Source organism: Hyla sarda, chromosome 6 (assembly GCF_029499605.1).
Source record: "Hyla sarda isolate aHylSar1 chromosome 6, aHylSar1.hap1, whole genome shotgun sequence".
In the NCBI taxonomy this organism is placed as follows: domain Eukaryota; kingdom Metazoa; phylum Chordata; class Amphibia; order Anura; family Hylidae; genus Hyla; species Hyla sarda.
In genome coordinates, this window is record NC_079194.1 from 155,877,677 (window position 1) to 155,891,030 (window position 13,354).

At 42.6% G+C, this 13,354-nt stretch overlaps 1 protein-coding gene across 1 annotated transcript in view; it reads right to left on the bottom strand.

The window, feature by feature from the left end:
- Positions 1-581: 581 nt before the first annotated feature.
- The window catches only part of LONP2 (lon peptidase 2, peroxisomal), a 72,112-nt gene continuing 59,339 nt past the window's right edge, over positions 582-13,354 (bottom strand). The window contains exons 12-15 of the mRNA XM_056525636.1: positions 10,059-10,201; positions 5,068-5,275; positions 2,282-2,472; positions 582-1,419 (exon numbers count right to left, since the gene is read on the bottom strand). Coding sequence (XP_056381611.1) covers positions 1,198-1,419; positions 2,282-2,472; positions 5,068-5,275; positions 10,059-10,201 — 764 coding nt within the window. The 3' untranslated portion in view covers positions 582-1,197. The remainder of the gene's footprint in view (positions 1,420-2,281; positions 2,473-5,067; positions 5,276-10,058; positions 10,202-13,354) is intronic.

Here is a 13,354-nt window from a genome sequence, read left to right on the forward strand (position 1 = left end):
AACTGCTCTTTGAGTACGTCCAAAGGCCCCTATTACCCAGGGTGCTTGTAGGCTGAACAGGCTAATATCACCCTTTTGTAATAGGGCTAGTGATCAGCCAATGATTGAGCAAAGGCTTGTTCAAGGGGCCTTTACCTGTTAAGACATCAGCGCTTGGTGCCTGCACCTTCCCCTTTGCTGCCAAACATCTATTACAAAGGGCCCAACCTGCACGATAGGGCGGCCTGATGAAATTCCTGTAATATAGGGCTCTTACACATTTTGATGCAGTTGATAACTGCAGGAAATAATTATTAAGCAGAATGGTAATATAAGGCAATAGTTATATTGCAGGTTGGAGACAGTCTTCAACATGTCTTGAGAACCTTTAGCTATCAGGGCCTACTAAAAGTTGTTACTGCAATAGTTCAAGATACATCTGTTTATAGACCATGTGTAAATTATTAGAAAATGCCTCTTTAGGTAAATGGAATAATGGTCCGCCCTCATGCTGGTAAAGCAGACTCTGTCCATGTGAGCATGCGCATTAGAAAATGTGAAAATATGGCTCTGAACAGTTTAATATGACTATTTGAACTCCATCATTTATAGATAATGTTAATAATCACAGGACTAGGTTAGATCACTAAGGTGTTTTCATCTCCATGTGTGAAGTGCTGTCCACTGTCAACCTCTTGGAATTACATAAGTGCTCTTACACAAAAACAACCCCTTATCTATTTGCATCAGTAAGTTACAATATAGGACAGGAGGGTGGTAGGGATGAAACTGCTTGCGCTCATAACAAAGAGGCACTTAAAAGGATTTTTTTCTGCGTCCTTGCCTAAAGCGAAGGCTATATTTTGATACCCCCACAATCTCCTCTTTGGAGTCCCGGCTCTCTCCCAGAGCATGCCCCCCCCCCTATAATTTTAGGGGAAGAATAGGCTCTTGTTAGTAATCAATCCTAAAATAATAGAGAAATGCTGATAAGGAGTACAGTCCTGTTAGCTGCTCTTAGCCAATCTACCCAATGTCCATTCTCGCTGGATGTCAGGCGCAGTATAAACCCCTTTTGTTTTGGAATCTGTATAGTAGAAGCTCTTGGCTCCCTCAACTTTTCTTGAGCATCTTATGGATGACATCTTTTCAATTCCCCTGATTACATAACATGTGCTTTAACCTACTTGTAATGTAAGTTAGAATTTTTTTTTTTTTTTACAATTTGCTGTTGAGAAGCTCCTGTCCCCTCTTAAGCAGAAATCCTCCATCAAATGCTGCATTCAGGACATCCTCCAGCGACGCTGCAAAGACGAAAGTCAGATCCCGTCTCACATTTAGAGGGATTTCTTCCAAGTCTTTTTCATTCCTCTGGGGGATGATCACACACTTCAGCTTGGCCCTGTGAGCTGCTAACACCTTGTCCTTGATGCCACCAACCTACATGTAAAAGAGAAACGGTAAACACACAGTATGATCAGTGCAAAACGGTAGGTGGCAATGACTAGGCTTTATCTTGTCTCTCTAGTTGTGAAACTCAAGCTCCATGCAAATTCATTCAAACTCATGCAAGTTCCAGGTGTTATACCAATGCACCCAAGCTGTGAATGTAGCCACAAATGCTAACCCCTTAAAGGGGTACTCCGCCCCTAGACATCTGATCCCCTATCCAAAGGATAGGGGATAAGATGTGAGATCGCCGCAATCCCGCTGCTGGGGACCCCCTGGATGGGCACTGTGATTTCATTACTTCACAGAGTGAATGTGGTGGTTGTCACGCCCCCGCCATAGACTTGCATTAAGGGCGCAGGCCGTGATGTCATGAGGGGCGGAGCCATGACATCACACTGCTCCGTCCCCTGTATCGCCCGTCATTACGCACAGAGCGAACTCACTCTGTGCAGTAATGATCGCGCAGTGCCGCAGCGGGGACCCCGGTGATCTGCCATCTTAAACCCCTATCCTTTTGGATAAGGGGATAAGATGTCTAGGGGCGGAGTACCCCTTTAAGAAGACGGGCAGGTTTCATTTTTTGCATTTTCACACTTACTCCTTTGGGACATGACTTATTTTTCTATCCACAGAGCCATTTAATTACTTGGAGCGGCCTTTACTATCTAAAAACTTAATGGCAGCTCAGGGTTGCTGGTGATGATAGAGTTGACCCCCACAACTAAGTTGTCATGGCCAGTGTTGACCATGGCATCTTAGGGGTTAAAGTGCTGGGATCCTGGCCTTTCATCTGAAGCACCAAGCTCATAGCCACTATGTCAACAGGCTGAGAACAGACTGTGCTACTTACAGGAAGCACCAGACCTCTCAATGTGATCTCTCCAGTCATTGCTACATCAGAGCGCACCAGCCGGCCGCTGAAAAGCGAAGCAAGACAGGTTACTATGGCAACTCCCGCAGACGGTCCATCCTTGGTGACGGCTCCAGCTGGGAAATGCAGATGAATGTCGGTGTTTTCAAGAAGATCAATGCTGCCTGATGCTGGAGGAGGGAGAAGAAGACTGTTGAGTAACATTCTGCAACATGTTTCACCCAGGACTACCCCACCATTATAATGTTAAGGACGGTGTTAAGATTGCAGTCCTGAGGCTGTCTAAACATGCAGGTAATAGTGGTCTATAACCTGTGGTGAAAGTACAAAGATTTACATTTATTTTATGGTTTCTAAAGTTACAGATTTACATTTATATTACAGTAAAATTCCTTTAACCCCTTAAGGACCCAACCCATTTTTACCTTAAGGACCCAACCCATTTTTACCTTAAGGACCCGAGCATTTTTTGCACATCTGACCACTGTCCTTTTAAGTATTAACTCTGGGATGCTTTTACTTTTGATTCTGTTTTTTTCGTGATATTCTACTTTCATAGTGGTAAATTTTCATCGATACTTGTATTATTTTTTGGTGAAAAATTCCAAAATTAGAAAATGTTGCATTTTTTTTTTCTACTTTGAAACTATCTGCTTATAAGGAAAATCAACATCCCAAATTATATATTGATTCACATATACAATGTCTAATTTATGTTTACATCATAAAAGTTGACAGGTTTCTCTTTTCGAAGCCATCAGAGGGCTTTAAAGTTCAGCAGCAATTGTCCACAATTTTCAAAATTCTTCAATCAGCTCTGCCCACTGACTGAACACGGGGGGGGGGGGGGGGGGGGGCTAGCAGAGCTGAGAGAAGGGGACATTCACCCCTCCTCTGCTGGCTGCTATTGTCGATTGTCCGACCAATAGCAGCGCTCCTGGGGAGGTTATGGGACTGCCACCTCCCCCCAGCTACAGGAGGTGATTGGCGGTGTATACATCGCCGATCACCTAATTCTGGGTAATCGGGTCACACGTATGACCAGAATCGCCGCAGATCGCAGGTGTGAATTCACTGGCCATCTGCGGAGAGTCTCAGTACTCTTTCCCCCGGGGGTCAGACGGGGATCAGGAAAAAGCAAATATATTAAACAAATTCTTCCCCACTGTATTCGAGGAAAATGAAATGCCAGGTGAAATACAGCAAGATAAGGTAAACTCCCCAGTACAGGTCACCTGTCTAACCCAGGAAGAAGTACAGTGCCGCCTACAAAAAAAAAAAATCAAAATAGAGAAATCGCCAGGTCCAGATGGCATTCACCCCCCGTGTTCTAAAGGAATTAAGTAATGTAATAGACAGACCCCTATTTTTAATATTTAGGGACTGTTCCCCAGGACTGGCGCATGCCAAATGTGGTGCCAATATTTAAAAAGGGGTCAAAAGGTGACCCCGGGAATTATAGGCTTGTTAGAAAACCCTCAAACAATTTACATACAACAGAGGTTAAACTAAGAGATGCTATTTTGGAATATTTAGATAAAAATAAATGTATGACCCCGTATCAGCATGGATTTATGAGGGATCGGTCCTGTCAAACTAAACTGATCAGCTTTTATGAGGAGGTGAGCTCCAGACTGGACCAGGGGGAATCGCTGGATGTCGTATATCTGGATTTTTCCAAAGCATTTGATACGGTGCCACATAAAAGATTGGTACATAAAATGAGAAGGATTGAGCTGGGGGAGAATGTATGTAAGTGGGTAAGTAACTGGCTCAGTGCTAGGAAACAGAGGGTCGTTATTAATGGTACTTATTCTGATTGGGTGACTGTTACTAGTGGGGTACCACAGGGGTCAGTCTTGGGTCCTGTTCTATTTAATATATTCATTAATGACCTTGTAGAGGGATTGAATAGTAAAGTAGCAATCTTTGCAGATGATACTAAACTCTGTAAAGCGGTAAACACAATAGAGGACAGTGCACTGTTACAAATGGATCTGGATAGGTTGGAGGTTTGGGCTGGGAAGAGGCAGATGAGGTTATACACTGATAAATGTAAGGTAATGCACATGGGGAGGAAAATCCGGGCTGGGATTATGTATTAAATGGGAGCACACTTGGGATGACTGACATGGAAAAGAACTTAGGGGTCTTAGTTAATAGTAAATTTAGCTGTAGTGACCAGTGTCGGGCAGCTGCTGCCAAGGCAAATAAAATAATGGGGTGCATCAATAGGGGCATAGATGCTCACGACAAGGAAATAATTCAGCGGCTGATAAAAACTGGAAGGATTAAGATTTTTTAAATAGAAGTAATTACAAATCTTTAACTTTCTGGCACCAGTTGATTTAAAAAAAAAAAAAATAATAAAAAATATATATATATATATATATATTTTTTTTTTTTCCCCAGTGGAGTACCCCTTTAAAGTCACTTCAAATGAACCATCAGAAGAGGGGAGAAAGGGGATTTAACTGCAGCAAAATGTATTGACCACATGCCTAAATGCACCAAGTGATTTGCTAGTTAGATACTTGTGTTAACAAGCAATTGTACCTAATAAAATGGCCAGTAAGTGTATATTGGACTTCGGTAGCTGTCTGATAATCCAACATCTGGTTGGTTCTAGTGATGTAGAGTTTTAGCATAGGCACATAAATAAAATCCTTATGACAGAAGTTTTCATGAACAATTGCCCGTGGTCATGTGGTGTGTTTATGACATCGAGGCATCATTCATTCACGTTGCGTGTAACAACCATTTACCATTGGTCAGCTGATATCTCTTTGCATTGCTGCGCAGCCAGCTGATCGCCAAATGTGCAGACTCTTTCATGACATCTCCCAGCTGCCCAGTCAGTGTAAGCTGTCCTTCTCCATCCATACGACTGGCCTCCACAAACATTATTTCTCCTCCAAGTGGGGTCCAGGCCAATCCTATCGCTACACCTGGCTGGTTCAAGCGCTCAAATACCTGAGAATATAAACAGTATTAGAAGAGAAGGTCATCATCAGCAATATGCCAGCCCCCAAATCCTGAAGATTACTGCTGGATGGGGAATGACGCAGTGCTGCTAGTCTGCCTGTGCCAACGCCTGGTAATTGTCCTGTACAAAAAGCTTTCTGCAAATAAAAGGTTCCCAGTCCCCAAAATAGCTATACTTTGTCTGCAGTAAACGGGAAGATCTGCCAGCCCCAGCAACATGGAATCCTTATCACAGCAGATCCTTCCACGCTCAGTAACTATGCAGAAGAAATCATCTTCCATCACGATGAAGGCAGCAGTCATAGACCACCTAGACCTCCAACTGACACTTAAGGGAGAACTACAACCCCAGCAGCTATTGCTTCATGTATTGCCACAGCTAGTGTGTCTATTGCAGTGTTTCCCAACCAGGGTGCCTCCAGCTGTTGCAATACTACAACTCCCAGCATGCCCAGACAGCCGAAGGCTGTCTGGCCATGCTGGGAGTTGTAGTTTTGCAACAGCTGGAGGCACTCTGGTTGGGAAACACTGTCATAAACTATGGTAACTAGTTGGGTTTTTAGTTTTGTAACAGGTGGAGGCTCCTCGGTTAGGAAACACTGGACTATTGTGTCTATTTATCCTCCTATCACAGGAGTTACCATTAATGGACATTTACTGAACCCTGCCGCCCCTTTGCTTTATGCATGCTTTATTTATTGTTTTAATCAACTGGTGCCAGAAAGTTAAACAGATTTGTAAATTACTTCTATTTAAAAAATCTTAATCCTTCCAGTAATTATTAGCTGCTGAATACTACAGAGGAAATTCTTTTCATTTTGGAACACAGAGCTCTCTGCTGACATCTCTGTCCATTTTAAGAACTGTCCAGAGAAGGAGAAAATCCCCATAGCAAACATATGCTGCTCTGGACAGTTCCTAAAATGGACAAAGGATACAGAGCTCCATGGTGTAATAAAAGAGAGACCTGTGAGGTGGAATAGTGTATACTGATAAGGAGGCTCACCTGATGATGTTGTGTACCCCCATACACAACAATAGTGAGCACATAAAGTGTCCGCAGCCAAGCCGGCTGAGCAAGAGGCAATGCAGAGATAGACTTCAACAAGGGTGCCGACTTTGAAAGGCGCAGGTCACAGGACAAAAAATTTTTTGTCCTGTGACCTGCGCCTTTCAAAGCCGGCACCCTTGTTGAAGTCTATCTCTGCATTGCCAGTTCCTAAAATGGACTGTGCTCGTGATTCAGCAGAGAGCTCTGTGTTCCAAAAAGAAAGTAATTTCCTCTGTAGTATTCAGCAGCTAATAAGTACTGGATGGATTAAGATTTTTTTAATAGAAGTAATTTACAAATCTGCTTACCGTAACTTTCTGGCACTAGTTGATAAAAAAAAAAAAAAAAAAAAAAAGGTTTCCACCAGCATACCCCTTTAAGTCTTCACGCAGATTTTGGAGGCTGCATATGTTGCCATATATTAAAAAGAAAAAGATCATGAATTATTGACTTCTGTTAAAATCAATAGGGTAATAGCCAAAAAATTCAGAGTGTGAACCTGGCAAGGATAGATCATTGGATTGGGTCGCCAGATCTTCTGCCTGAGTTCCAAACAACAGCAAAGCAAATCCGTCCACCATGTTATACCTGCACTCTGATATTTTGGGGCAATAATAGTGTGCGCCCCTTTGATGCAAGTCTGTCATTTTTATAAACACATACGCACCATTTATTTATTTATTTTTATGCAGGGAACAATGCTCCACTTTTTGAATGCATTTTGTAAGATACATTATCTGTAGAGATAAGCGAACTTACAGTAAATTCGATTCGTCACGAACTTCTCAGCTCGGCAGTTGATGACTTATCCTGCGTAAATTAGTTCAGCTTTCAGGTGCTCCGGTGGGCTGGAAAAGGTGGATACATTCTTAGGAAAGAGTCTCCTTGGACTGTATCCACCTTTTCCAGCCCACCGGAGCACCTGAAAGCTGAACTGATTTATGCAGGAAAAGTCATCAACTGCCGAGCCGAGAAGTTCGTGACGAATCGAATTTACTGTAAGTTCGCTCATCTCTAATTATCTTGTTTGTACATATACAACCTGAAAATGATCCCATAAATGAATATAAACCATAGAACACAGTCCATTTATCATCACGTTCCTGTGATCGGACCCCCTTGATCCCACTATGCTGTTATAGGCCACATAACCAGTAGTTTATTCTGACCATAGGGAAGAAGAGGGGGACTGCTCCAGTCTGGAAAGAAAGGAGGGGTTCTTTGATGCCAACTCCTCCCCCCTTCACCTTAATCCTCTAAATGGTTTCAGTTGCATCATTGTAACGCAGAATATCCTTGTTGTTACAGGATTTCATTCAGGTGTACAAACAACCTCAGATCTGGGCCCTGAAGCTCCGACACAACGCGGCGGCCACTGCTGTCTGAGAGCTGAGTCACATGATGTGTGTGTATGTCTGGGCTGAGCCGCCTGTCATAACTGAGCATAGGGCAGAGAGACAATGAGAGATGGAGGAGAGAACAATAGAAGAGACAAAAAAAGAAACAATAAAAGGAGAGTATGAGACAGAAAGCACAACAAAACAGATGGAGATAGAGGGAAACCATATTAGGCAGCTTGTAATAGAGCCATAAAGACTGACAGCCCCAAAAGACTTCCAGCATGACTGCCACATATTACACATGACACCACATTAATTGTATATTTTATGCTGCAGATTTTATGCTGATGAGTCAATGATACATGATATTGATGATGGACAGGATATCGCTGTAGGATCAGACAGGGGGGGGGGGAGTAACCATTGCTCTGTTATTTCACAGCGTTTGACCTAAAGGGGTTTATCCAGTTTTAACATTGTTTTAAAAAGGGCAAACAACAAGAGGGGTTAATTCAGACTAGACAGTCTAAAGATCTACTAATCTTCTCAAACAGCCTGAGCCACTTTTTAGCAAATTTTTAGACTATTCTCTAGTCCATTGGTCTTCAACCTGCGGACCTCCAGATGTTGCAAAACTACAACTCCCAGCATGCCCGGACAGCCGTTGGCTGTCCGGGCATGCTGGGAGTTGTAGTTTTGCAACATCTGGAGGTCCGAAGGTTGGAGACTAGAGATGAGCGAACTTACAGTAAATTTGATTCGTCACAAACTTCTCGGCTCGGCAGTTGATGACTTTTCCTGCATAAATTAGTTCAGCTTTCAGGTGCTCCCGTGGGCTGGAAAAGGTGGATACAGTCCTAGGAGACTCTTTCCTAGGAATGTATCCACCTTTTCCAGCCCACCGGAGCACCTGAAGGCTGAAATAATTTACGCAGGATAAGTCATCAACTGCCGAGCTGAGAAGTTCATGACGAATCGAATTTACTGTAAGTTCGCTCATCTCTAATGGAGACCACTGCTCTAGTCTAAGGATTACAGTTTTACTAAATTTGCACCACAATTTTTACAGGAAAAATATTAAGAAACACCTAGTCCAAACACATAAGGGATGACAAAAGAAATGTATCCGTGTTTAATAGGGCCGCATATGCCTATCCAGGTCTACAGCATTGTGATGTAATCATAAGAACCATTTCCAACCAGCCATGAGACACTTGTTGGCCATTACTGCAAAGTGCGCGGCCATCACTAGATCAGTAATGAGTTACTAAGATTCCCTTTTCTTATATCCTTTCATTGCTCTTTCAAAAACTAATAATAATATGCAGTAATTTGTGGTATTCCTTAAAGCGTACCTGTCAGATCCCACAAAAAAAACTGTTATGTTACTTAGTACCTCATCCTGATGATGTACATGTCATTTTTATATCTCTATCATGCATATGTCACTAAAAAATAGCATATAAAGTGTCAACGGGAGGAGGTGTGTCCTTCTCTTGCCTGCAGTGTGATGACTCCTCCCCCTCCATCACTTTGCTGACTCACTGCTCTTGAAGGAGCCTGGCAGCCCTGCTCTGTAACCCTTTATTTGCTGGATTTACGCTGTATATATACACACACACACACACACAATGATTATTTGAGATTGCCTGTACTCAAAGTGGTGAGTGTATAACTTACATCTTTCTAAATTAGTGCAAAGGTTTAGTGCTAAAAGTACAGTGTTTTTTTATGCATAAATTTCTATATGCTCCTATGTCCTTCATGTGTGTCATCCTTTGGCAGTCCTGTAATGCTGGGACTCGTAGTTTTGGAATAGTTGGGAGGTACACTGTTTGGATAACTTTTTTTTGGAGCAGTGATGCCTACAGCTTTTGCAAAACTACAACTCCCAGCATACCCAGACATCCTTCCACTGTCCAGGCATGCTTGGAGTTGTAGTTTTGCAACAGCTGGAGGCACATTGTGTTACAGCAATGTTACTGCAGGCTGTGTTCCTCCTACAGCCTTGTCAATCAGCCATCTCGTGTCCATGACCCTTGGACATGCTCATGCTGCTGTGGGACTCCGTGGCCCGGGAGGTATGGGGACCCCTAGTGGTGGAATTTTCTGAGGCAGTTTTCTTTAATAAAATGTGATTTTTTTTTTTTTTTTTTTAAGGAAGTATATTAAAAAAAAATATTCTTTTGCAAAGATGTACAACATATAAAAAAGCTTTTATATCTGACAGTGCCCATTTAGGCTGCAGGTAAGTCTACTACAGAATCAGAGGATCACCATGGGTTATGCAACTATAAAGTGAGGAATCCAGCTTTGCTTTGTTTGTACATATAGTCAGATAAATAGAGCGAAGGGAGTGTATCATCGCTGCACATCCTACCTCAATTTCATACATAGGAGCTCCAAGGATGTCCTTTAGTGCATGATGATCGATCAGTATGGGCATCTCTGGGGGCAGGGACAGGTCTGCTGAGCTGCTGATGTCTCGAGGTCTGGAGTCTTCAGAGGGGTTTGCCTTGCGGTCTAGCAAAAGAAAGTCACATGGGATTTAGAAAATGTTCCAATGCCAGCAGAATTTAATAGAGATGAATTCCCGGGGACACATCTGTATTAAGCAAGGCCGGTCACTGACCTCAGGCAACGCAATCTCCATTTCACAGTCCTGGCACAAAGGGAGGGGGAGGGATGGACCATTACCAGACTGACAATGGTTTCATCAATATAAATAACATTTAACCATTGTACAACAAAAAGTTATTTTTAATACAATTTATTCATATAAATTAACATCAATTGAGGATATAAACAAATGGTGTAGTAATCCCGAATCCCCTTACAGACCTAATAATCCTTACAGCTGAGGTGCGTTACATCTCATACATCTGGTTGAGGTTTGTTACAGACAGTTTGCTACAATATATCTGTGTCATGATGTATTCGGTTCTAGAATTTTGGTTACTAAGAAAGCAATCCACAAATAAGGTTGTCAAAAATGTATTTTACTAGAGGATGAGCAGTGAGCCCGATGAATTGTAACACGCAAGGGATGACCAGACACATTCACTAAAGAGATGGCATCCGTAAGAGGAAGACAATGGAAACAACACAAGTGCCAAACAAACCATCACCATGAAATCCATACGTGGTTAGGGAGGGAAAGTTTCATAGCTGTAAAGGCTGCACCAATAGAGTCAACAAGACAGTGCCAGTCACTGTACCCAACTGCATCACATGGACCACACCAGTCACAGCACCTCCAGTGGAATTACCATGACAATGCCAGTCACAGCACCTCCAGTGGCATTACCATGACAATGCCAGTCACAGCACCTCCAGTGGCATTACCATGACAACGCCAGTCACAGCACCCGCAACATCACAGTACCCCACTCATGCAAAACAATGAGAATAGGGGGCTCAGCTGGTATATATTACAGATTGCCGAACAAATATCCAAAAAAGAACAAAAGAAAAACTATAAATTTTGCACAGTTAATATAGCCAAAATATAATAAAGTTTATAAGGCAACCAAAGAAAAGGGACATCACATCTAAAAACCCCAAGAAGGTACTCCGCCCCTAGACATCTTACTCCCTATCCAAAGGATAGGGGATAAAATGTCTGATTGCGGGGTACTGCCTCTGGGACCCCTGCTATCTCCATGCAGCACCTGGCCTCCTGGACATTATGTTCAGAACGGCAGGTGTGGGCAGCTGTGGTTGTGAAGCCATGCCCCCTCTTGACACCAAGCCCCCTGCATTCATGTCTATCGGAGGGGCTTGGTGGCCATCACGACCCCTCCCATAGACAGGAATTGAGGGGACGTGGCATGATGTCATGACCATGGCCGCCCACACCAAACGCTCTGAACATAATGTTCAGAACGGTGGGTGCTGCATGGAGATTGCGGAGGTCCCAGAGGCTGAACCTCCATGATCAGACATCTTATCCCCTATCCTATTGGATAGGGGATAAGATGACTAGGGGTGGAGTACCCCTTTAAAAGACTCACCAAGGAGTCTGACTACAACATAAGAGGACCAGTACTGGTCACTCCCTGGAAACCCCTAACAGTAATGATGTATGCAATCAGTTATACCCCCTATAAACCCTGTGATACAAATCTAGTACCATGATATACAATATAATCACCAATAATGAATAAAGTGCAAAAAATAAATGAATAAAAATATGCAGACACAGTATTAAGCAATAGACCTGAAATTCCAATGTAAAAGAACAATGTCAGCATCTTAATAGATACCAATCGGAGATTAGAGGGAAAACAAATAGTAATTTAAGAGGTACTGGGACCATAAGAAACCCCACACGTTCCGTTGCAGCCCAACTTCCCCAATTAGCCTCATAAGGATTTTTTTTTGCCTTTCTCTAAACCAGCACAGTAGGGGCACAATAGGTTTATAGGTTGAACTTGATGGACTCTGTTCTTTTTTAACCTTATGACCTACGGACCTATGTAACCTGTCAGCACATTTGTCTTACAAGTGGCTTGTAAAAACCAAGGGTGAGGTTTGCTTTACTGGCAAATGGCATTTTGCAACATCCCCCACCCCATTCAGAAGCCATTTGTCCCGGTCTGATGACTACACACGGGAGAGTAGAAAAAGAGGTAGAAACAAGTAAAACCAAAATCAATAGGAAGTACAGGATCCAAAAGTATCAGCAGGAGAGGTCAGAAAACAGCATAATAACCTAGAATTCCATTAAATTGTAAGGAGGAGCCAGGGGGCCTAAACCTGTGGCTACAGGGCATGCTGGGAGTTTTGGTATCACAGCAACTGTAGAGCCACAAGTTAGGGACCAATAAACTGAGCAGTAATAAAAAGTACATAGTTAAAGGGGTACTCCGATGGAAAACAAATGTTTTCAAATCAAACGGTGCCAGAAAGTTAAACAGATTTGTAAATGATTCTATCTATTCTTCTTCTATTTAAAAATATTATTCCTTCCAGTACTTATCAGCTGCTGTATGATCCAGAGGAAGTTGTTTAGTTCTTTCCAGCCGGAACACAGTGCTCTCTGCTTACAACTCTGGCTATGGTCAGACTGGAAATAACTACACAACTTCCTCTGGAGCATACAGCAGCTGATAAGTACTGGAAGGATTTTTAAATAGAAGTAACTCACAGATCTGCATAACTTTCTGGCACCAGGTGATCTGAATTTTTTTTTCCACCAGAGTACCCCTTTAAAGAAAAACATGGCTATTATTTACTAAAACAGTGTTATACTTGTCTGTCTGTCTTATTATATTGCAGAGCAGCACTTACTATTCTGCTGTCCAGGACAAATGAACCCCTGGGCACTGGGATACAGGACACAGACACAACATATTTGTAAATTACTTCTATTAAAAAAAAAATCTTTACCCTTCCAGTACTTATTAGCAGCTGTAGGCTACAGAGGAAATTCTTTTCTTTTTGAATTTCTTTTTTGTCTTGTCCACAGTGCTCTCTGCTGACACCTGATGCCCGTATCAGGAACTGTCCAGAGAAGGAGAAAATCCCCATAGCAAACCTATGCTGCTCTGAACAGTTCCTGACACGGACAGAGGTGTCAGCAGAGAGCACTGTGGACAAGGCAAAAAAAGACATTCAAAAAGAATAGAATTTTCTCTGTAGCATACAGCTGCTAATAAGTACTGGAAGGGTAAA